At 46.9% G+C, this 24,694-nt stretch overlaps 2 protein-coding genes across 3 annotated transcripts in view; both read left to right on the top strand.

Moving 5' to 3' along the window:
• Positions 1-4,804: 4,804 nt before the first annotated feature.
• LOC118683992 (uncharacterized) lies at positions 4,805-12,847 on the top strand. The gene is made up of 2 exons (XM_036378636.2): positions 4,805-4,926; positions 10,856-12,847. Exon 2 carries the CDS (start codon positions 10,866-10,868, stop codon positions 12,303-12,305), a length of 1,440 nt encoding a protein of 479 aa, XP_036234529.1. The 5' UTR covers positions 4,805-4,926; positions 10,856-10,865; the 3' UTR covers positions 12,306-12,847.
• A 1,183-nt stretch (positions 12,848-14,030) lies between these two features.
• Positions 14,031-24,694, top strand: part of ZFAT (zinc finger and AT-hook domain containing) — a 77,186-nt gene continuing 66,522 nt past the window's right edge. Inside the window, exons 1-2 of one of the 2 annotated variants that reach the window (XM_036378765.2) lie at positions 14,031-14,117; positions 23,744-23,914. In XM_036378765.2, the coding sequence (XP_036234658.1) occupies positions 14,099-14,117; positions 23,744-23,914 (190 nt within the window). In that variant the 5' untranslated portion in view covers positions 14,031-14,098. The remainder of the gene's footprint in view (positions 14,118-23,743; positions 23,915-24,694) is intronic. The other variant, XM_036378766.2, reaches the window with a different exon arrangement.

Below are 24,694 nucleotides of genomic sequence, written 5' to 3'. Positions count from 1 at the left end.
CTGACCATGGTGCCAGGGGAAGTCATGGTGCAAGTCATTGTGTGTCACCGCATAAGGAACAATCAGGGCATCAGTCCCACCAGCAGGGGGTCATGCAAGGCCTGGTCATCCAAACCTGCTTGACCTTCTATGACCAGGTGACAATGTAGTGGGCGAGGGAAAGGCTGTGGGTGTTGTCTACCTGCACTTCAGCAAAGCCTTTGACACCTCTTCCCACAGCATTCTCCAGGAGAAACTGCACAGCTTGGGCAGGTGCACTCTTTGCTGGCTAAAACCTGGCTGAATGGCCGAGCCCAGAGTGGTAGTGAATGGTGACACAGCCAGTTGGTGGCCGGTCACCAGTGGTGTTTCCCAGGGCTCAGTACTTGGTCCAGCCCTGATTAGGATCTTTATTGATGAGCTGGATGAGGGGATTAAATGTACCTTCATGAAGGTACACCAAAGGACATTAAGGACACCAAACGCTGTGGGTAAGGACATTAAGGACATACATACATTAAAGGTAAGAGAAGGAGTGTGGTCTGCTGGAGGTAGGAAGGTCCTGCAGAGGGATCTGGACAGGCTGGATTGACGGGCCCAGACCAGTTGTATGAGGTTCAATAAGGCCAAATGCTGGGTCCTGCCCTTGTGTCCCAACAAACCCTGCAGTGTCCCAGGCTGGGGACAGAGTGGCTGGAAAGTTTCCCAGTGGGAAAGGCCCTGGGTGTGCTGGCCAACAGCAGCTAAACATGAGCCCGTGTGTGCCCAGGTGAGCAAGAAGGCTGGTGGCCTCCTGGCCTTGTGTGTCAGCACTGGTGTGGCCAGCAGGACCAGGGCACTGGCTGTCCCAGGCCACTGGCTGTCCCACTGTACTCGGCACAGGTGAGGACACACCTCAGGTTCCATGTCCCTCACTACAAGACAGGGATTGAGGTGCAGGAGTGTGCCCAGATAAGAGCAGTGGAGCTGGGGAAGGATCTGGAGCACAAATCTGATAAGGAGCAGCAGAGGGAGCTGGGGATGCTCAGCCTGGAGAAAAGGAGCCTCGGGGGCACTTAATTGCTCTCTACAGCCTCCTGAAAGGAGGGTGTATCCAGAGGGGAGTTGGCCTTTTCTCCCAAGTAACAAAGGACAGGAGGTAAAGGCCTCAAGTTCCACCAGGGAAAGTTTAGGTATGGTATTATTGGATATTCACAGAAAGGGTTGTCATGCATTGGATCTGCCCAGGGAATTGTTTGCAAGCAAGCACAGGAAACTCAAATGTAGTAGAGTGTATGTCTATTATATAATTAGTAAAAAACACAGACACATGTTTTGGGCTTTTTCCATTCTAAAGCAAGTGCACACAAAGTTGGAGATTTTTATTTTACACCGTTTCTTACAATACTTAGCTTGTTATACCTGTGTTCTGCTCTCTTGTTAGAATGCTTTATGCACTCTACTTCATAAAATGCTAAAGAATTTTTGTCTTAAAATATTGGTATATAATAAAAATCAGTCAGGTTGGAAATTCAAGCACTGCAAGGTCATTAAGTGTCTAAATCAAGGCTGTTGACATATATCTGTTTTTATCCTCTGTTGGTATTTTTTGTTGCAGATCCTTAGGTCACACTCACATAATTCACTGCTTTCTCTCACTGGACAACTGCCTCATTTAGCCAGTTATTGTATCTTCCCTCTACAGAGCTTTGCCTCATTCTGGTTTGGGTGCTTATGGGACATTTATTGATTTGCTATTTCAACAAAAATTACTTTACTTTCTGAAATGCTCATGGGGAAATAAAAAAGCAAAGTGACACACTGAAGTTTAGGGTAAAGCCTCCCTAACTGAATATCTTCAATATATATGACATATATATGACATCTAGGATAAGAGGAATTTAAAAGTAATTATCACATTTCAGCACAGATGCTAAAATTTTCAACTATAGAAATACGTAAAGCTTTTCAAAGCACATTGCAAATGCCACAGGGAGGAAGCAGAAAAGGAGGAACATGCAATTAATGAATGCTGGTTTTATATCATAAATGAACTCAAGAAAAAAATCTGTTCCTAATCTCCCTTCTTAAAACCTCATGTTTACCTCTCAACAATTTCCAGCTTCTGTAACAAACCAGGCAGAGTCTTGTGCTACACATGAGCCCCTGTGCTGTGTAGCCCTCATTCATATCTAGGTCAGGTACGTCAGCAACGCTGAATGAGTCAGAGATTCTGAACAAATGCAGTGTATGACTGTGGGATGTGAAAGATTCCCAGAAATAGCTTATGCAAATGGAAATGAAAACTGCACAAAGCAGTACTAATTCTAACTTTTGATTGATTTTATCACCTTAATTCTGTGGGGCTGCTCTAATGGAACAGCCAAGCAAGCTGCACTCTCATTTCACACTTGGGAATACACATCTTCAGTGAAATGCTTTTCCTATTTGTGAATAAAGCCATATAACTGGGAAAGGGAGAAGTCAGCATCTGCTGTGCCCTCAATAAGGGCATCCACACTCTGTTCATGGATTCCAGCTCCAGATGCAGGCTGAAGCCCTGTGCAAGACTGAACTTGCTCTGTATTTGAACTTTGCATTCTCTAGCACTTGGTAGAGATTACTGTTGTTATTGTTGTTATTATTACTATACAATAGTTGGTTCAGGAGAAGCCAACTCATACCAGCCAGGCATGGAGGCTATGAGAAGGAGCTACTCAGTGGGTGAAGAGAAGGAACTGGGAGCTGTATTTGATAAGCACTTGTGTGTGCAGGAGCTTATCTGCAAGTGGCTAGAGAGACATCAGGGGTGAGAGAGAAAGTGCAGAAAGCATCTGGAAAGAGCACTTGAGAAAAACAGGAAAGATATTCCTGTGAATGAAAACTGGGACTGGGACCTGAAAAACAACAAAAGAGGTCAGGCAAGGGGATGTGCAGGAGGGACAGGGAAAGCAGGGTGGTGTGGGCCTTGAGTTTTGTCAATAAGGAAACTGTGACAGAATGAGATGAACAGACTGGGATCAGGCTCCTGCTTGAGACAGGATCTGTTCATGGAATCACAGAATATCCTGAGCTGGAAGGGACCATCAAGGGTCACTGAAGCCCAGGTCCTGCACAGGAAGCCCCAGGAATCCCTGCCCTCCGTGCCAAGAGGGCCTCACAACCAATGCTGGTGATTGCAGTGCCTGGATCTGTGTTGTATGTGGTGAAACTGAACTCTGCTGGTGATGAGTTATGTGGTTTTTGACATGATGCCACTTTGAAGAACTTGAGGGTACCCTCCATAAGGGCATTTTTATTTAAGCTGTGAAATTGTTGATTCAGAGCTGCAAAAACTTTACCTCATGTGGCTCTGTGACCTGGCCAGGCACCTCAACAGTGACAGCTTTTCTTTCTTTTCTGACATCCAACAGACAGACCCCTCCAAACATTTTGACTGGGCCAGGCAGCAAAGCTCAGCAATTCCAACTCTGATTTCTTGTCTTAGGTGAAGAACAAGCCTTTATTAATGTAGCCTTTTAAACAGGCTTGTGATTGTGCAAAGCAGAACTGTCTGCAATATGTGTATGTAAAAAGTAAACCATGTGGCACATGGATGCTCAAGCAATGGTTCTATGTGAAGACAAGTGCTTTTCTTGGCAGGACAATCCACCCCACTTGCTGTAGTGAGGCTCAGTGACTCAAGGACCAGAGAATGTTCTTCCAATGCCAAGGTAAGGGTGAATATTATTCATGTCCAAAAAAGAGCTCAGTCCTTTCCTTTCATGGGCAGTATGTGCCTGAGCACAGCTGTGCTTTCATCTTTATTGTTCCTAGAAGCATGAAATGTTCTCCAGAAGATATGTGCAGTGGGTGGGAAGAGGGGCAGAAATGGGCACAAGGTAAAGAGGGCAGGTCAAGGCACCAGGCTAAAGATGGGTTCCCAATGTTGCTTCTCATGAGGTCAGAACACCCAGTGATGACTCTGCTATAATATTACTCTGTTATTTGCATTTGGTCAGAGGAGACAAAAAAAAATTTGTCTCCAACCACAGCCACTGGTGTGGTGGTGTGTGATGTAACGTTGTTTGATTTGGTCTGGTTCATCCTGAATAGTTTCCCCCTCTTTCCCTGGAAATCCCCAATTTCTTATCGTTATTTGTCTATCACGTCTCCCCTCCCCTATCCATCAGATGTGTCTTGTTGTCCCCACCCCTGGCCTTTGTCCATCACTTGGCAGCCCTGCCTTTCCTTCTAGAACCTTCTCCCCAGGGTGTCAAGTGATTGGGCAAGGGCAGGGACCCCTCCCCAGTTTTTTGCTGATTTGTTAGCCTCATGCGTTCATCAAACTATGTATCAGTTTTTTCATATCCTCATTTGCTGTCGTGTTGCCCCTCCCAGGCCCTCCCCCTTCCCTTATAAGCTGTTACTTGCCCTCAGTTCGGTGCTCAGTCCTTCTCCCTCCACCCTGCTTTTTCTCCCCCTTCGACCTTCCTCCAATAAACCTGACAACCCTTCCTGAAGGCTGAGTCCCTCTTTCCTTGCCTGCGCCTCCCTGCGTTTGCCGCCCTCCTCCGCTCTCGTATCGTAGATCTCTTCGGGACCCATAGGCGCGATAGGAGCTCCGGGCTCCTCAAGCGCCCCTTCGCCGCTGATCGGGGCTGAACGTGAGCCGGGCAAACTCATCACCTCAGCACCGCAGCAGTTTGGCGCCCAACGCGTGGCGTGAAGACCCCTGCATCTGAGGCAGTCTGCGGATCCTGAACACCGTTCGGAGGACTGCATCTCGGAACAGGAGTCCCGCGACGCGCGGGTTGGATTGCTCTAATCCTTTGGGCAACTCACCGCTCTCCGTGTAGCACGCCCTCGTTTCGGGAGGTGCAGTGCTCCGGAGAGAAGAAGGCGACACCCTCTCAGCGCACCCTAAAGAGGCCGCCTTCGGCGCAGGCAGCTCCCGCTAGCAGCAGCCTTGGTTCGTCCCCCTGACGGGTGAGTCTCTTGGCTGTGTTGTACAGCCCACCACCTGACCTCACGGAAAACCTGGCATAGGCATCCCGGTCCTCTCCTCGGCCAGTGGGAGGGGGAGGTCAGGGTCAGTGGGGACCCCGTTTAGTTTTATTTTAGATTCCTTTTGATTTTCCTGTTGCTAGCGGTAGAGCGAGTGGCTGACCCCTGCGTATTCCATCTGCAAATATGGGTGCTAAACTGTCGGCCACTCAGAAAGGGGTTTTTTACCAAGTTGTGGGTACCCTGGGGGGTGGGAATTATAAGTTTAATAAAAGGGAAGTTAAAAGTTTAGTCCGCTGGCTGACCCATACCTACCCCGATTTAAATGCCGAGTCAGTCCGGGATCCCAAATTCCTGAGGCGAGTCCAATCCCGCCTTCAGAGAGAGATCCAAGCTGGCGGCAAATCCTTTCAGAGCCATTTTTGTTTAATATCCCTTTTGATTTCTGCCCTCACTGTTAAACCCTCCTCCCGGACTCAGCCAGCGGACCCCCAGTTATACCCCAGTTCTCCCCGTCCCCATGCGCCTGCCCTTCGTTCCTCGCGCCCTCCTTCCCGAACCGAGTCCCTGCGGGGAGCAGCCCGCGACAGCCCCGCGCCAGGGAGACACCCGTCCCTAAGTTCCTCGCGGGCGACCCGGTCCCCGAGCCTCCGAAGGTCTGGCCAACCTCCGGAGGAGACTGTTCCTGCTCCCTCTTTCCGCACCCCCTCGACCCCAGTTGTTAAACCCAAGGTTCGTTTCAGTTCTCCGCGGTCCTCTCGCCAAGATGGCGTCAAATCATCCCAAAATGGAGGGGACCGCGTGTTCAATCCTAAAAAACCCCCTTCTCCTTCCCAGAGTTCCCCCACTCCTTCCCGAGCCCCCCCCCAAATCCCTCCCCTTCCCCCCTCGCGGGTTCCTCCCACGTCCCCTCCCCTTCCCCCTCCCCCTTCTCCCCCCCCTCCTCCTCCGCCCCCTGCTCCCGAAACTCCTCCCCCTCCTCCCCCGCCTTCACCCCCTGCAACTCCTCCCCCTTCCCCTCCTCTCCCACCACCCCCCGCCTCCGCAACGACGTCATGTGGCCCCTCCCACAAGGGGAGGCACTTTGCTGCAGAACCCTCCCTCCAGTTCCCACGCCGGGACCCTCCCTCCCCCGCTCCCGGTTCCCACGCCCTCCCTTCCGGTTCCCACGCTCTGGGGGCTAGCGGGGGGGGGGGTCCCGAGCCGGGGACCGGAGCTGTCTGCAGTCCCATCAGCAGCCCCGGTCGTTTTTCATCCCGCGGGAGATGGGACAACCCTGGCTCAATGGGTCCCCTTCTCTCACTCGTCCATGAAGGAGCTGTGCAAAGCACAGAAAGAGTTCGGGAGGGACTCCGAATATTTTCGGGGACTCCTTCAGGCCGTCCTGGCGGAGTCGGTCATTACACCTGCCGACCTCCGCCGAGTCTTCCGCTGCCTCCTCAATTCCACCGAGCAAGTGCTCTGGGAGGCAGCGTGGAGAAAGGAAGCCTTGAAGGTGCTCCCGTCCCTATGGGATTCCCCGAACTCCCGGACGAGTGTAGACGGGGATGTCATTTCCATTGACCATATGCTTGGGACGGGGAACTGGAGTGACGGAGCAACCCAAGCCAGAGCCATACCCGTGGAGGTTCTGCAGCAAACTGCCCGGGCGGCTGAGAAAGCTTTCTTGGGGTTGCGAGCGGCCACACCCCAGGTCCCATATGCCAAAGTCCTGCAGGGTGCCGAGGAACCATTCCTCGAGTTTGTGGAGCGGCTCCGAAAGTCCATTAACTATCAGGTTGAAGGAGAACACTTGCAAGCCGAGCTGTTAAAAGAGATGGCATTCCTCAATGCCAACTCGGCTTGCAAAGATGCAATCAACAGCCTCCCTCTGGAGCCAGCTCCCACCCTGCGGGACATGCTTTTGGTGTGTGGGAAAAAGGTATTAGTTCCATCAGGTACCGGACCACCACCTGCCGCAGCCTCCCGCCTGAAGACACCTTTTCGTCCTGCCGCCGCCGCCGTCGAGGAGCCCCCATTTACCACCGACGTCTGTCCCACTACCGCGCAGCCACTGCCACCAACATCAGCCCCGGTGCCCAAGCCTCCAGCCACACCGTGCCATCTGTGTGGGAAGCTGGGGCACTGGATGCCCGCATGTCCCCTCAAACAACAATTTTATGAGTTTAAAAAGTCCGTGCAGGGGACCCACGGGCAAACTGTTCAAAAAAACTAATTAAACAGCGCAGCGGCCCCCTGCGCCAAGACACAAATGCGGAGGCCTGTTCACACCATCCGTCCTGGCGGGAGAAGAGGGAGAACAGTGAGATAATGCCTCCAACTGGACTTGACCTTCATGCCGGACTGACACAAACACCACCTACTAATACTCATGCTCTTTCATCCTGTGTTTCCTCCCGTAGGTTGCAGCTTGCGGAACCATTACATCTCCGTTCCGCCGGTTTCCACCACGTTGCTGTCCTCCCGGAGGGTCTAACAAACTGGGAACGTCAAAGCCACAGTCTCCTCGTCCTAGGCGACACAAAGGCGACCCCACCAGAAGTGAGTATTGTCCCGAGCCTGCTTCCCGCTGGCTCGGAACAAATCTCACTCATGCTGCATTGTGTCCACCCCCCGCTCTTCCTACCGAAGGGGCAAATAATGGCCCAATTCTTTGTCGTGTCACCACCGTATGCTGTTTCCGATTTATCACCTCCGGAATTTCAATCGGCAACCCAGGCTCCAGACATACCCACAGTAGCCTGGGCTCAAACTCTTGGGCATGAAAAGCCCAAACTTATTTGTAAATTAAAAAAGGGGGGAGAGCAAGTCGCACTACGCGGCTTGCTGGACACAGGGGCAGACGTCACGGTTATTCCCTCTCGGGATTGGCCGTCGCGTTGGGAACTGCAAAGCGTCCCTGGCCACATCAGAGGTGTAGGAGGGCTTCAATTGGCGAGGCAATCGAAAGGCATCGTACAAATTACGGGGCCCGACGGACAATTGGCTTCTGTTCGTCCGTTTGTATTAGATTATACGGAACCCCTGTGGGGGAGGGATCTCTTGGCCCAGTGGGGAGCCCGAATTGACCTACCAGTGGCTCCCCAGGTTTTTCGGGCAGCGACCACTGCTGAGCGCCCCACCTGGAAGCTGGATTGGCTTTCGGATGAACCAGTACAGGTGGCGCAGTGGCCGCTAAACAAACAAAAATTAGCGGCGCTCAACGAGCTCGTGCAGGAACAACTACAGAAAGGGCATTTAGTAGAGTCCATGTCGCCTTGGAACTCTCCCATCTTTGTCATTAAAAAGCCCAACAAAGACAAATGGCGACTCCTGCATGACCTCCGTCAAATTAATGCAGTTATTAAAGATATGGGACCCCTCCAACCAGGGATGCCGTCCCCTGCGATGCTCCCTAAAGATTGGAATTTGGCAGTTGTTGACATAAAAGATTGTTTTTTCCAAATTCCTCTACACCCTGATGATGCGCCGCGCTTCGCCTTCACGGTTCCATCCATCAACCGTGAAGCCCCAGGCAAGCGCTACCATTGGACAGTATTGCCACAAGGCATGAAGTGCAGCCCGGTGATCTGCCAATGGTACGTCGCTTCCCTGCTGACCCCTGTCCGTGCAGCTGTGGAGTCAGCCGTCATCCATCATTATATGGATGACATTTTGATTTGTGCGCCAGACGACGACCTGTTGGCTCATGCGCTTGACCTGACAACCACTGCGTTGGTTGCTGCAGGGTTTGAGCTGGCGCAGGAAAAGATTCAAAGGATGCCACCCTGGCGGTACCTTGGCCTTGAAATTACCAAGCGGACCATTGTTCCGCAAAAATTGGCAATAAAAAGCAATATCCGAAGCCTAGCAGATGCCCACCAACTGTGTGGTTCTTTAAATTGGGTGAGACCTTGGTTGGGTATTCCCACGGAAGACCTAACCCCTCTCTTCAATTTGTTGAAGGGGGGAGAGGAGCTGAGTTCTCCCAGGACCCTCACCCCGGAGGCCAAAACCGCTCTGGAGAAAATTCAGAGTTTAATCTCGGCCAGGCAGGCCCACCAGTACCAACCGGGCCTGCCATTCCGTTTTATTGTTTTGGGAAAACTGCCACACCTTCACGGCATGCTCTTCCAGTGGGACGGAGTCATCGGGAAGAGCAAGGACCGCGGGGCGAAGGACCCTCTCTTGATCATAGAGTGGGTATTCCTGAGCCACCACAGGTCCAAGAGAATGACATCGCCACTGGAGCTGGTGGCTGACCTGATCCGGAAAGCGAGATCACGGATCAGGGAGCTGGCAGGTGAGGACTTGACGTGCATTCATCTTCCCATTAAATTTGGCACGGGCCACCTCAAATTAACAATGTTTGAGAACGTCCTTCAGACGAACGAACTTTTACAACTAGCTTTGGACAGCTACACGGGCCAGATTACGATAGATCGGCCGGCCCACAAATTGTTTAATCAAGAATTTGTTTTCACCATCAAGTCAGTGCAGAGCAAGAGACCCCTCGATGCCCTGACCGTTTTCACTGACGCATCTGGAGCATCCCACAAGTCAGTGATGACTTGGCGGGATCCTCAAACTCAGCGGTGGGAGGCAGACATCACTGTGGTGGAAGGATCGCCACAAGTGGCTGAGTTAGATGCAGTCGTCCGGGCTTTTGAGAGGTTCTCTGAGCCATTTAATTTGGTAACTGATTCGGCATATGTAGCCGGTGTAGTGTCCAGAGCGGAGGGAGCAATCCTCCAGGACGTCTCGAATGTTCGTCTTTTCGAGCTACTCTCCAAAATTGTAAATTTAGTCTCCCACCGAGAGCAGCCCTTCTACGTAATGCACGTAAGGTCGCACACCGACTTGCCGGGGTTCATTGCGGAGGGCAACAGGCGCGCTGATGCCCTTGCCGCTCCTGTTCAGGTGGCCCCGCTCCCTGATCGCTTCGGTCAGGCCAAACTAAGCCACCAGCTGTTCCACCAAAACGCGCCTGGCCTTGTTCGCCAGTTCAATCTGACGCGCGAACAGGCCAAAGCTATCGTGGCGACATGTCCCCAGTGCCAGTCCCACCAGCTTCCATCATTGGGCCTGGGGGCAAATCCTAGAGGACTTTCGAGCTGTGAAGTGTGGCAAACAGATGTCACTCATGTTCCCTCCTTTGGCCGGTTGAGCTTTGTTCATGTCTCGATAGACACTTTCTCCGGCGCGGTATTCGCCTCCGCCCACACGGGGGAAAGAGCAGCGGATGTCGAAAAACACCTACTTCAGGCATTTGCTGTTCTGGGCATCCCTAGGCTGCTCAAAACTGATAATGGGCCTGCGTACAAGTCCAGGGAACTGCGCCAGTTCCTGCAGCAATGGGGAATAGAACATCGAACAGGCATCCCCTATTCCCCGACAGGCCAAGCCATGGTAGAGAGGGCTCACCAAAGCCTTAAGAAAACTTTAGAACACCAGAAATCCACCACAAAGGTAGAGCCCCCTCACATCAGACTCTCAAAGGCGATGTTTACTTTGAATTTTTTGAACTGTTCCTTTGAGAGTCTGAACCCGCCCATGGTTAGACACTTCGGGAGCCACAACGCGCTGCAACCTACAGCCAAGCCTCCGGTCCTCATTAAGGACCCGGAGACTTGGCAGACCCAGGGGCCCTTTGACTTGGTGACCTGGGGGAGAGGGTACGCTTGCGTCCTCACTCCTTCTGGTCCCAAGTGGGTGCCCTCAAAGTGGGTTCGGCCTTTTGTGCCCAGGGAAGCGAAACACCGGGCGAAAGAGCAACAGGTCCGTGTCGCCAGTTGGAGGCGCCGAAGAAAGTCCCCTGACCCCCTTCTTCCGCCTATCTGTTTTTTATTCAGTGATGAGCCAGAACCATTCGAATATTTAGTTCACGTTTCTTAAAACCCAGTTCTCCTTCCCTGATACTGCCTCTTTTTAGTTTTTCAGGTATGGCACGGCCCCAGACACACCTAGTTGCCACCTACCTCCTTTGGGCCACGCTCACCACCAGCTGCTCTGCATGGACTCTCCCCCAGCCGAAACCTAATGTTTGGCGGACCCTCGCGGAAGCCCTGGGGCAAGATCACCTTTGCCTGAACACGGCGGCAGCAGAAGACCCGATGGCGTCTTGCCTCGTGGGGATCCCGCTCCCCCCTTCCCAGCTTCCCTCCCCTTTCAATTATATTTACTCCTTCAGAACTACCCCGAAATCCCCCACTGCTTTTTGGAACGCCTGGAGAGACCACCTCCGCTTACAACCTACTCTTGAGGTGAACCCTCCAGAGCTCCATTTGCTCGGCTCTGCACTTGCCCCGGTTTGCCTCATTTTTCGATATATCCCCAGCCCCGGTAATCCTCTATATTTTAGAGAAGCCCCGGGTTCCCAACACCCCCCCTCTGCCTCACTCCGGTATCCACGCACTCTGACCCTGTTGAACCCCTCCAATGCCTCCTATCTCCCGAACCAATGGTGCAAACGCATTGAAAAAATCCCTCTAGCCACCTCCCAGAATGACAAAGCAGTGACCCTTCCCCATGGTTTGTTCTTAATTTGCGGAAACCGAGCTTGGGCGGGAATCCCATCTAATCCTATCGGGGGACCATGTGCATTAGGCCGGCTGTCCCTGTTTACACCCAACCTGACCCATATTATGGATTGGCAAAATAAAAGCGCAAGCCTCAACTCGACCTTCAATTCGGTACGTACCAAAAGAGATCTAAAGAATCTAGATGAAGGCTGCGACTCTGTGATTGAACATTGGGACCGTACAAAAGCGACTGCCCTCACAGTTTTACTCCCTTGGGTAGCGATCGCTAAGTCACTAGGCGAATTGGGCCGCCTAGAGTGTTGGGTTGTAAAACAGGCCAATCTTACGTCAGCCGCCCTAACGGACCTCCTTTATGATGAGAAAGTCACGAGGCAAGCCACGCTCCAAAACAGAGCCGCCATCGATTTCCTCCTCCTGTTACACCAGCACAAGTGCGAGGAGTTTGAAGGTCTCTGCTGCCTCAACCTCTCATCCAGGGCTGAAGACGCGAGAGTCTCCATTGAGCGCATGCAAAATCATCTTGAAAATATTAAAGCGCAAACTACCGACTGGCTGGGGGACATGTTCCGCGGGTGGGGGTTTTCAAACTGGGTAGTGGCCATCCTGAAGCCAATCGTTTATTTATGTTTTTCACTTATACTTGTGTTGCTCGCTGCCTCAATACTATGGAAAGTACTGAAAAACTTTATTAACCGAGCCCTCTCCTCTCCGGAAGTCCTCCGACTCCAAGCACCCCCTAACTCACCAGAAGAAAACTCTTGGGAGGACCCTGACGAAGGAGACAGTATGGAGCCTGTAGACCAAGAACTGTCCTATGAGGACAGCGAATTCGAACCTTGAGAACATAAACTCAGATACTTATAATAAGTTAGTCCCCCCGTCCCCCCTTTCCTTTTTTTTGTTGTTTGCGAAAGGGGGAGATGTGGTGGTGTGTGATGTAACGTTGTTTGATTTGGTCTGGTTCATCCTGAATAGTTTCCCCCTCTTTCCCTGGAAATCCCCAATTTCTTATCGTTATTTGTCTATCACGTCTCCCCTCCCCTATCCATCAGATGTGTCTTGTTGTCCCCACCCCTGGCCTTTGTCCATCACTTGGCAGCCCTGCCTTTCCTTCTAGAACCTTCTCCCCAGGGTGTCAAGTGATTGGGCAAGGGCAGGGACCCCTCCCCAGTTTTTTGCTGATTTGTTAGCCTCATGCGTTCATCAAACTATGTATCAGTTTTTTCATATCCTCATTTGCTGTCGTGTTGCCCCTCCCAGGCCCTCCCCCTTCCCTTATAAGCTGTTACTTGCCCTCAGTTCGGTGCTCAGTCCTTCTCCCTCCACCCTGCTTTTTCTCCCCCTTCGACCTTCCTCCAATAAACCTGACAACCCTTCCTGAAGGCTGAGTCCCTCTTTCCTTGCCTGCGCCTCCCTGCGTTTGCCGCCCTCCTCCGCTCTCGTATCGTAGATCTCTTCGGGACCCATAGGCGCGATAGGAGCTCCGGGCTCCTCAAGCGCCCCTTCGCCGCTGATCGGGGCTGAACGTGAGCCGGGCAAACTCATCACCTCAGCACCGCAGCACACTGGAAAGGTCTGATCTTTCCCTTCTGCATTCTGCTCGGGTCTCTGACATAAATTTAAAGAACATGTTTTCCTAAGAGTTGTCTCATCTAAGTCATTCTGAGTAAGAGAAGCATTGATGGGTTAAGTGTGGAGCAAAGCTCCATGTAAAGCTGGTGCAAGTTGTGACACCAGCAAGGAGAGGTGACTTTTACACACAAATGAGCCTGCTCCCTCACACCTGCCCATAAGCACCAAGGGTGTTTGTTCAGGCAGTCCTGCCAGAGTTACCTGTGGTGACACAGAGGACAAGGGACGCACACCCTGGTTCCCCATGATCTTAGCTCTTACCTCAGAAGGAAGGTTTAAATTAGGAAGAAATCCTTTACTGTGAGGGCGGCAAGACTGCAGATTTTTGAGTCAATTAGACTCAAGATTCACAGGGAAGCTGTGGATGTTCCCATTCCTGGAAGTGTTCAAGGCCAGGTGGGATGGGGCTCGGAACAACCTGGTTTAGAGAAAGGTTTGAATGAGATGGTATTTAGAGACCCTTCCACCCAGTCCATTCTATGAGCACCTCGTATGTGCTAAAGTACCAGGCTCATTAAAACACATTTTACCCACAGCTGGTGAATTTAAAAACCTTTGGCATCCCGAGGCTGTGTCAGCCTGAGCTGTGCAGCCCCGGCCTCCGGGGGTCCTGGGACGGGCGGGGGGTGCTCAGAGGGGCACGGGGAGACGACGGCAGGGTGTCGCGGCTGTCCTGGGTGTCTCCTGTCTCGGTGTCTCTGTCACGGTGTCCCCATATCCCCCGATCCTCCTCCCGCCGCTCCCTCAGCCCGCGGGCGGCGCCTCAGGGGACGCGGCCCCGCACGGCCGCCACTGCGCAGGCGCCGCCCCGCCCCGCGGAGCCGAGCCGAGGCGCCACTGCCGTGTCGGCCGCGGCAGATTCGCCATAAGGCGCCGCACGGGGACCCGATTTTCGGTGGTGGTTTTTTTTTTTTTTTTTTTCTTTCCCTTTTCCCTCACTCTGTTTTCCAAGCGAGCCGCACTCGGCCCCCGGCGGGCTGTCCCACTGAGCCCCCGCGGCGATGGAGGCGGCGGCTGCAGGTGAGCGGGGCCGGGCCGGGCAGGCGGGGGAGCGCGCATGGATCCCCGCGCGGCGGGCGGGGAGAAGTAGTTCCGGCGGTGGTGCGACCCGATCCTTCCGCACGACAAGTAGTTCCCCTAGTGGCGGCCGGCTCAGTGTCCATCGCCCCGCGCTGCCCGGCGCCCTAGGGGGCTGCGGGGGGCTCCAGAAGCCGCCGGAGAGCTCGGGTAGCCCGAGCCTGGGAGTCCTGCTGTGCCCCGGCTGCCCGTCCTGAGGCCGCCGCTTAGCAGCGAGTCGGGAGCAGCTGGGAAGGAGCCCTGGAGCCTCTGCTGGTCCCGAATGGAAGCGTGGAGACCCCACATCAACCTCACGGGGTGTGAGGGGGCTGCAGAGAAGCCGGAGAGGGGATCTTTCTCAGGAACTGTAGTGATAGGACAGGGAGTAATGGGTACGAAATGAAAGGGGAATTTAAGTCTGGATATTAGGAAGAAATTCTTTACTGTGAGGGTAGTGAGACATTGGAACAGGGTGACAAGGAAAGTTGTGGCTGCCCCAAGCCTGGCAGTGTTCAAAGCCAGGCTGGATAAAGCCTTGAGCAATCTGGTCTAGTGGGAAGTGTCCCTGGCCATGGCAGGGAGGTTGGGACTGGATGATCTTTAAGGTCTGTTCCAACCCCTTTCCATGCTCTGATTCCATGATTCTGTGCTCACCGGGGTTTGAAACACTCCTGAGGTCCTCTGGCAGCCACTCTAAATGGTGTTAACAGCTCAAGGTTGAAGATGTGTTAAAGATGTTTCCACTGCTCTGTAATCTCAGGCCTTGGTGTGCCTTGTACTGGCCTGGCTTTCATTGGAGCAGTAACAGTACCTCCAAAGTTACAAAGTTACTCAGAGGGGGCAGCCCCAGGAGTGCTGTGTTTGTGCTTTCTGCCTTTCACAATTCCCGCGTGCCGTTGCAGTACGAGTTTGTGAAGTGATGTCGCAATAATTTAATGCCTCTTAATTACCCTGTATACTCAAACTTGGCTTCTGGTTGTCATTCCACAAGTTAATGTCTTAATTTTTAGGATCCTGAGTTATTTCTACCTGTCCCACAATGTCTTGTTGGATAGTTTACAGCTCAAACCACCAAAGGGGTAACAGCCATACTCTAAAACTCAGAAAGTTCAACTGCAACATGAAAAAGAACCTATTTATGTTGAGGATGGCACTGGAACAGGTTGCCCAGGGAGGTCATGGGGTCGCCTTTTCTGGAGACATTTAACACCCACCTGGATACATTCCTGTGTCACCTGCTCTAGGTGATCCAGCTGTGGTGGGAGGGTTGAAATAGATGATCTCCAGAGGTCCCTTCCAACCCCGTCTATTCTGTGGTTCTGTGAAACAGGATTTTATGCCAAGGAGAATTGCACTATCAGGAGGATAACTGAGTAGCAGAATAGCTAACAGGTGCTGTGTTAATTATGGACTATTATTGAAACATTTCCAGACTGCTTTATATCCTGGGATCCAACTTTCAGTGAGAAATAATTCTCTTACTACTAGTGCTACTAATAAAGTCATATTTATTCAAGCACATTTGTCTTAATAAAAAGTGTTTTGAGTGTGGTTGAACCCAGAACTGTCATGAGTGTTCAGTATTTTTGATTTTGCTGCTGCTGAGGTATATCTGACCTCAGATGCTTTCCCATTATAGGCGCTTACAAAAATCTGGTTCAGAGTATTTCATATGGTGCGTCCTGAAGTTGATGACTGATCACACATTTTGTGCTTCTACTTTGAGGGGTTCTGGGTGGTTTTGCTGTCTGGTGGTGCTCCTCACACATTTTGATGTTGTGCATTAGTGTATTTCAGTGGAACCTTAAGCAGTGTTGTGTTTAGCCACATGAGGGAGATCTTAGAACATGAAAATAAAAATGTCTTGCTATAAAGGTATCTACTATGGCTTTTTTTTTCTTAATGATGGAAATCTATCCTGTTTCTATGTTTGATAAAGTGATTATTCTAAACTGAAAATAATTTCCTAGTTATTTGAATATCCTATTAAATCCATGTTATAACCAAGTTATGAATTTTATATATTTTAACCAACAGAAATATGTGGAGACAGTTATCTTCTTTTAAAGAACTTTATTTAACTTTTTTCCCGGAGCATTTGTGAAGATGGTGTGTGTAATGCAGAAAAATACACATACTTTATTTTGCCATCATCAGTGGAACTCCAGGAGTTTCAAATGCAAGTTTCTTTTCACAAATACAGTATCAGCCTGGTTAAATGTGTTTGGTTTAGGTGAGAGTGGGCCTGGGTGAAACGTGGGGAGCTCAACAAGGCCAAGCTCCAGGTCCTGCACCTGGGTTGGGGCAGTCCCAAGCACAAACTGGGACAGGGAAGGGACTGGAGCAGCCCTGAGGAGGATTTTGGGGTGCTGGTGGGTGAGAGGCTGGACATGGCCCAGCCATGTGCTCTGGCAGCCCAGAAACCAAAAATGTCCTGGGCTGCACCCAGAGCAGGTGAAGGAGGGGATTGTGCCCCACTGCTCTGCCCTGGTGAGAGCCCCTGGCACTGCTGTGCCCACCTCTGGGACCCCAGACAGGGGAAGGAGGCTCTTTGAATGCTGGAAAGAATGAGCTACGTTAAAAGTGTACCTCATGCAGTGTTCTTACTGCAATGTGCAAAACACAATGCCAGAAAGTACTGAATGATTTGGATATTAATTTTGTTTCACTCCTGACATTTCATGTCCCTAACAGCGCACAATGGATGTTTAAATAGGGAAGAGTAGGAATGGGGCAGGCACACAGTGATGCTTGTCCAGAATATGGACTTAGACCTTCTTACAGGCTTTGCTGAGCCCCAGCCAGTCTCTACCAACTTGGTGCTTCCTGGTCAGCTTGTAAGAATTCTGGACACTGAGTGGATGCGTGCCCACCCTGGAGATGCAGCAGCAGGGAGAGATCAGCTGCAAGGCAGGCAGTAGTTTCAGAAGAGTTACATCCTTCATAACACTTGTTTTTTTTTCTTCATTTTACACTTAGCCTTTACTCCAGTCTTCAGTTGCATCCTTCCAGGCCAACAAAAAAAACCTAATTTATTTAACTGCTCATTTATGGAACCGTGCTGTGTTGTTGATTTTCCTTATTTCTGTACCTTTTAAGGATGATGATGATTATTATTTCAGTAGAGGAACAATATCCACAGTTGTAAGCCCAGTATGGATCTCTGTTTTTAATAGGTCTTTGTATTATAGGACCATCTCTTTTATAGGTATGTCTGTTTTATCTCTAAGGTTTTGTTTCTGAGGAGTGCAGTTCTAGCCTTGTTTTGAGTCTGTCTTTAAAGTGTTTGCTATAATTGAGAGATCTTTCCCAGAAAACCTCTCCGAACCATTATAAAATGACAGCAAATTGAGAAAATTATTTTGCTATGGGCTCACCTTTTTTGAAGGGTCTTTTTCCTACACAGATTGCTTTTTATTGCACAGGCTCTTAGGCAGGCACAGGCTCTCAACCTGTTGAGGTTGAGATGTTTTTAAAATGTAGCTGCATTCTGCTTTTTATTTTTTAAGTTGCTAAAATTACCCTTAATGACCTGTCTCACTGGTTTTTTACTTTAAATTGGACACAATTTAAATCTTATTTTGCTTTCCTCATTTTATGAAACTTCTATGAAGATGTTTTCTTCTACTGAAAGTTCATTTCACTGCTATTTAGCTGTGCTAGATTTTTCCTTCCCGTTTCTAAAACTTTCTTTGATGATTAGCATCAAATATGATGCTTTTAAATAGCCTTCATGTTGCTTTCAAGGATTTAACTTGTCTTGGAATTTTTAGTTCTTTTTGTGGTTTGTTTTGTTAAAGATGCTTTTTATCTTTATCTAGTTTGCATTGTTGAAGTGAAGCATAAACATTTGGTTCTTTATCACTCTTTTAAGAGGGCTTTTGAGCAGTACTTTAATCATGGTTATAGAGTAACTCTCAAATAATGTCACTTTGAAAAGGGTCCTGTGTTTTACTTCTGATAAAGTCAAGAACTGTTTCTCCTCATGTGGTTTCCCTGTCTGCTTGCTGGGTGAAACAGTCATTAATGGTGTCTAAAGGTTTAATCTTGGCATCCTATCCTGACCTGACATTTAACCACTCTGCATAAGGCTAATTAAAGCCTACAATGTATTGTTTCTGGCTTTGTAACCTCTTTTATCCCATCCAGTGTGCCACAGTCATTGGTACCCCTGTGGTCAAGGTTGTTGCTTATGTGTAGTCCTTACACTGTACTTTTCTGTGCACTGAATTTAAATTCCTCAGGTATTTTGCTACTTGTTAAAATAGCCTATTAATCAGATTTGACCCTAAGCTGTTTCTAAAAGGCCCTTTTTAAAAAAAATAATGCATCCTACTTTGTCCTCAATATTTTGGTAGTGGTAATAACCCACTGGCATTACAACAGTGGGTATCAGAAACTTGTTTGAGTGCATGAATGTCAGTAATCCTTGTTTACAGGATGCCAGCATGCCAGGCATGCCAGCTCTGCCATTTTATTATTCTTCTTGCATTACCGTAGTAGCAGTTATGTTTGTTTTTTAAAAAGCAACTACAAAAACAAACCTAGTATGTAGGTTTGCTGTAAAGAACATACTAATTTCTATGTTGTCCTTCATTTTTTAGTAGTCTCTGATTTTTACTGCTGCAAAGTGAATCACCTTCATCTTTGTAGTCTTTTACACTTCTTAACTTACCCTTCAGTCTTAATTTAAAACCATTTTCATCCTTCCTTAAAGTTTTGCTTGGGTACACCTGATGCTCTTCCATTTTTATTTCTCAACTTGTAATTTCCTCTTAGTTAGATACGGAGAAAAACCAGCTTAGTTCTGCTCACAATGGCACCATGTTGAATTCATACCCCAGGCACCTTAACTAATGTGCTTTTGGTTTTCAGTCCTAGTATATTTGTATTATATAGATCATAGAATTACAGAGTGGTTTGGGTTGGAAGGGACCTTAAACATCACTCAAGTCCACCACCCTGCCATGGCCAGGGACACCTTCCACTATCCCAGATTGCTCAGGGCCCCATCCAGTCTGGCCTTGAGCTCTTCCAGGGATGGGGCATCCACAGCTTCTCTGGGCAACCTGTGCCAGTGCCTCACCACCCTCACAGGAAAGGTAGAAATTTTAAAATATATCATTTCTTAGTCATAAACATTCACAAAATTCAGTGTAATTTAGTCTTGTATGCAGTGTCTGAGAGCCTCTACAGATGTAGGTTATTGAGTAAACTTCGTTTATGGCCTGGCTAGGAAATATGGTGAATGTAAATGACTGGGTTTTCCATAAAACCATATTAAATGGGATTGATTTTAGCATCACCTTTTAGTTTTTGCAGGAATGCACCCTGTACCGACATTGCTGTAACAGTCTTCCTTAATGTTAAAATAAAGTTTGGGGCACTGAACTAATGATAATTAAATTGCCCTGATTTTAGCAGCTGAGAGCAAGAACAGTCATGGTCAGGGGCTCCTCTTCTTTGCTTGAATGCTTTCTGCATGGCTGGTTTTGTCTCACCAGTCATTTTGTGCTGGTGTATTAAGAAACTGTTGCTTACTGTTTAGAATTGCACAAATTCAGATTAAAGCAGCCCTAAAATAGCTTTTGATTCTCCAGCTGCCACTTCCAGTATGGTTGATTTGTTAGTTTTGAGCACAGGGTTTGTGTGGTGCTGCTGTTCTAATGGTAGCAAATAGTTTGTTTTGTAGACTTTATATACTTCTTTTTTCTTTAACATTTACCAAGGATAATGCTTCTGATTCAGAGATGTGCTTTAATATTGGATATTAATTTATTGATGAATCAAAATAGAAAAAATAGCCAGAAACCAGCATTGATTTATCTAATTTTTTCTTTAAGAAATAAAATTACTTCATGCCAGCATCTTTATGAAAATAATGATTAAAATATTATGTGATCTAGAAAGTGTATTTTAAGTAAAACAACAACAATGGCAGAAAAAAAAACCCTACAAAAAACATGAAACCAACAAACAAGTATCCTGAAGGTGAAGCAATAAAATTCAGAAATACACTGTAACATGTTTGTGAAAATTTTGGATGTTTGAAATTGCTTTGAAAATGAAAAGCCTCTAACATGCTCAGAGGAGCAAGATCTGATAAGTAAAATATTTTAAAAGTATTTGATAGTAGTACAGGATATCATAATTTCTTCTCCTGTATTTGCCCATTCTTTTATGCTCAGTTGAAATGTTTTATTACTAAGAAATAGTGTTGCTTGTCTTAAACAAAAGTTATTGGCTTTTTACATGCTGCTTTCATATTAACTGCTACCTCACATTTCATTGCTTCTACCTAAACAGAAAAAGTCTTGTTTATTGTTCTTAGACACTTCAATATCTTACATGTTCAACCTTTGTGTGTGAAAAGTTCTTTTACAAAACAAATAATTTAGTTGGAATAGCTGTGCCCACTTTTTCCACTTTTTATTGTACTGGATATCTGTACAGAAACAACAGATAGAGGAAAGAAAAACCAAAACAAAAAGCCCAACAAGACCAAGTCCTAGGCTGATGAATAAGACTTGTAATTGCAGAAAGTTCCTGTTGAGAATTTGATGGTGATGAGGCAATGAAGTTTGTTTCAGCTCTGTAGTAAATTTAGAAAGAAATAAGTTATTATTCATATTCTGAACTTAATTGCTGCATATTTTAGGAAGGTTGACCAGATGCATAATTATTGATCCTATCAACTTTTTTACACAGGCCAACAAATACCCAGTGACTTAATTTTTTTAAATTTAATTGTGGAGTTCTAATTCCTTTTAACAGCTCCAGAACTTTAAAGACACTTAGAGAAGTTGTTGACTCTTGCCAGCTTTGAAAGGAAAGGTGAAAAGTTTTGGATCTTTCCAAGATAAGTGCTGCTTTCTTGCCCCTTTCCCCTTCCCCACTCCAACTTTAAAATACTGGTTTATGTTTGGTGAAGGGGATTGGGAATCAGGGAATCTGCTTCCTAGTCAGCAGCATGCTCTTTGTTTTCAGTAATGCATTTGTTAAACTCCCTTTGCTGTAGATATTCTTAGTGTGAAGAAAAAAAACCCCACTAATTAAGCAATATGCTGAGGGTTTTGAAAGAATTAGAAAAAAAAGGCTTTGCTTACGTTATAGCTCAATTTTCCACCTAGTCAATTAAGGAGAAAATTATTGGTATTATTTATTTCAGTGTATATTTAGCACAGTTTATAGGGGCAAACTGAAGATAATGAATTACCACAAACATGTTTAGTGAACAGAATGTCCCAGATTGGTTTTGGCTGAATTTCCTGATGTTTGTGTACCTGCATACTTGATTACTGTTCTTTTCTTTCTCTGCATGTTTAATTGCTGCCTAATTAATTGCTCACTTGATTTCCTACGTAATTAATTATTCACTAATTAGTCATTGATTCCATGCATAGTTAATTAACTTACTCCTGATTTGATTTTTACACTTAATTGACTATAACTCATTGCTTTATCGCTACACTGCCTAATTAGCAACTGCATAATCAATTATTGTTTGCTTATTCCATACTTGCTTAGTCTGGTGATCAGCAGAGTTTATCATCTGCTCTCTGACTGCCTTTTCCAGGCATTCTTCCTAAAATAATTTCTTTGCTCTGGTTTCCAACTCACCTCTGAGTAAAGCTCGTGCATCTTCTGTGTGTTCTCCTGGTGCTTCCTGCACCTTCAGTGACCCTGAGTGTGCTCTGCCACCTGGGCTCTTCACTCCTGGCTTTGGGTGGCCTTGCTAATCAAACACTTCAAGCACCCACTCAGGCTTCTGGGCACTCTCCTTGCTCTTCTGCCCCTCCCCAAATCCTCACTGGGAGGAGTGAGAGATAAAGTGATGTGTGAGTACTGATTGTAGCTGTTCAAGGAGGAGACGAGACAAAACCCTGGGTTTGAACTTCTAGGGAAAACAGCCAGCAGGTCAGGAAGCAGAAACAGTGACAAATAAAACCTGAAAACGTAAATGTCAGCTAAATTGTAGGATTTCAATTGGTAAAATGTTTAGCTAAACGTTCATAGGTTTTACTTTGTGTTTGCATTTAAGGAGAAGAGTTGTTATCTGCTGGGTCAATAACAGGCTTCATGCCCTTAAAAAAAAACCAAAGAAACCTGACAAAACAATAATGCTAACTAGGGCAGAACTAGTTCAAAGGAACATTTCAACGTACTGCAATCAAAACAGAAATGTCTGTGTGCTCAAGACAGCAGAATGGCTGAGAAGGAGCCCATGGTTGATGGTGCCACACACTTACACAGCTGCTTGTGTGTAATAGGAGGATATCTTGAGCAACAGGAGCAGCACTGGAGTTGTTTCTTCAGAGATGTTGAGGAAGGGATGAAGGCACGGCCTGCCTGTTAGTTTTGAGCTGTGCTTTGGTTATGTTTCAAGGACCTGTAAGAGACACCTCTGCTGCTCTTAACTTTCAGGACACCTCAAATAAAGATTTGTTTTGAGTGTGGTGAACTATGTAATTTATGTGTCATGAAGGAGCTAGAATAAGGTTCAGTAGGGGAGTGCTTAGGATTGTTTTAAAAATAGGTCCCAAAATACAGCTTCCCCGTTCTCTTACCCCCAGATTCATCCCAAAATTCACAAACTATCACTTTATTTCTGTACTTACTCAGTGATCTCTGGTTTGACTTGCACCTCGGAAGCGCTGCTTGTTCCAGTTTGGTTTCAGTGGATTTATGTCCCTAATTTTCCTTAAGGAGGTAGAGGGAGAGTAGCAATTGAAACCAGTCTATGGGACAGAGCTTCATACATGTAGCTGGAGAACAAGTGTGCTGTTAAAATTGGTTCCTGGTTGTTTTTTTGTTTCATTGGAACCTGAAGGGAGTAGGGACTCTTCAAAAATCAACCATTAAACCAAAGACTGCTGTGTTAAAAAACAGAAGTCCTCTGAACTTCTCTGGCTAAAATCTCTGGCTTTTTTAAATCTGGGATTATATTAATCCTTCTTTATTGTTATTTATTTTCTTGAGGCTTTACTTTCACATCACACTTCAAGTACCTGTGAATTAAAAAAAAATTAAGCTTTACCTAAAAAGTTGTGTCAAATTTCTGTTTAATGCATTGACCAGGGGGCATTTTAATGACATTCTTCATTTGCTCCTGCTGCTTGGAAGCTTTTTAGGGCATTTTTTGGTTTTGTTTGTTTCTTTTTCTTAAATCAACAGGAACTTTTCATGGAATTTGATGAGGACGTCATACATATAATTTTACCATGTGTTTGGGAATATATAAAATTATAAGGATATTTGAGGCTTGAAGGGGAAAAAGGTCTTAAATTATTCTTCTTCGTTTGTGTCATGTTAAAACATTTCTAAGATTTCAGCCAGAAGAAATTTTTTGCCCTATGAGGATCTAGCTAGGAGTTTACCCATTTCTTAAATAAATTCATTTGGGGATATATAATGATTGTGTTCATTTAGTGATAAAACATTTGTAATTTCACCTCATTGCTGCCTGTTTTGTGTCTTAAGTAAATTGTAGTTACTATGTTGACTGAGCCAAAATCCCCTGTAACTCATGGTAACATAGATAACTTGCATTTGAAAACACTAATTCCTTGTTTTTAAACTTGTTTTTTCAGGGATCAATTCCATCTTCATGTGTAAACTTTGTAACTTATTTTCACCAAATAAGTCTGAGCTGTTGTCTCATGTCTCTGAGAAACACACAGAAGAAGGGACCGGTGTGGATGACATCATTATTCCTCTCCAGCCTCTAACAGCATCCACAAACACAAGCAAAGATGGAGAAGGTACATTCAGAAATTGAGAGAAATGTAATTTTTGGTGTTATGTATTTTTTAATAAAACCTGTGGTGTGATGACTCTGCATTGTGTATAGAACAGTTGGTTTTTATAATAAGCACTGTGCAGCTGTGACCCCACATTTCATTCAGCACAGAATAGGTCACATGACAGATGTGGATAAACTCAACTTGTCCTAGGGAATGATGGCATTGGTTCATTAATTTTCAATGTGAACTGTAGCAAAGTTTGCTTCCTACAGCTTTAATTGGAGCTCTGTAGCAGCAGTGGGAAGATTGTCTAGCAGCAGTGAACAGCAATCAGGACACCATGGGGGGGGGTGTGTCTTGAGGCTTAGGTGTCCTTTTTGAGTTGTCTAACTTGTTTGTTGTGATTCAGGTAATGTTGATAGTTCTATTCCAAAAAGGAAGTGGCACAATTCATAATTTATAACTGTGTTTTGATGGTGATGCTGGTAAATAAAGCAATCAGAAGATGAATTAGTTACACATAAAAATTTTATTGTGCAATGGAAGAAGTTACATTCATTCCATTCTATTTTTAACTAATCATAATTTCCATCCTTTGGAATATTATTAATGGCTTCAAAATAATTCAGACTTTTTATCTTCTTTTATGCCCTTACTTAGTAATGGATTTATATTGCTGGCAAACCTCTTATTTAACACAATCACTAGAATTTTTCAATCATGAAAAATTCTGAATTTTAAAGCCTATGTGCTTTTGAATCAACTGCCCTCTAATATCATGCATTCAAGAATTTTTTG

Source organism: Molothrus ater, chromosome 1, assembly GCF_012460135.2.
Source record: "Molothrus ater isolate BHLD 08-10-18 breed brown headed cowbird chromosome 1, BPBGC_Mater_1.1, whole genome shotgun sequence".
NCBI classification, from domain to species: domain Eukaryota; kingdom Metazoa; phylum Chordata; class Aves; order Passeriformes; family Icteridae; genus Molothrus; species Molothrus ater.
Note: the sequence above shows the minus strand (reverse complement) of the source record. Positions and strands in the feature narration are given on the sequence as shown.

Bases quoted from the DNA above. Each gene is read 5' to 3' on its own strand.
- LOC118683992 (XM_036378636.2), top strand. From the start codon at position 10,866: ATGGCACGGCCCCAGACACACCTAGTTGCCACCTACCTCCTTTGGGCC.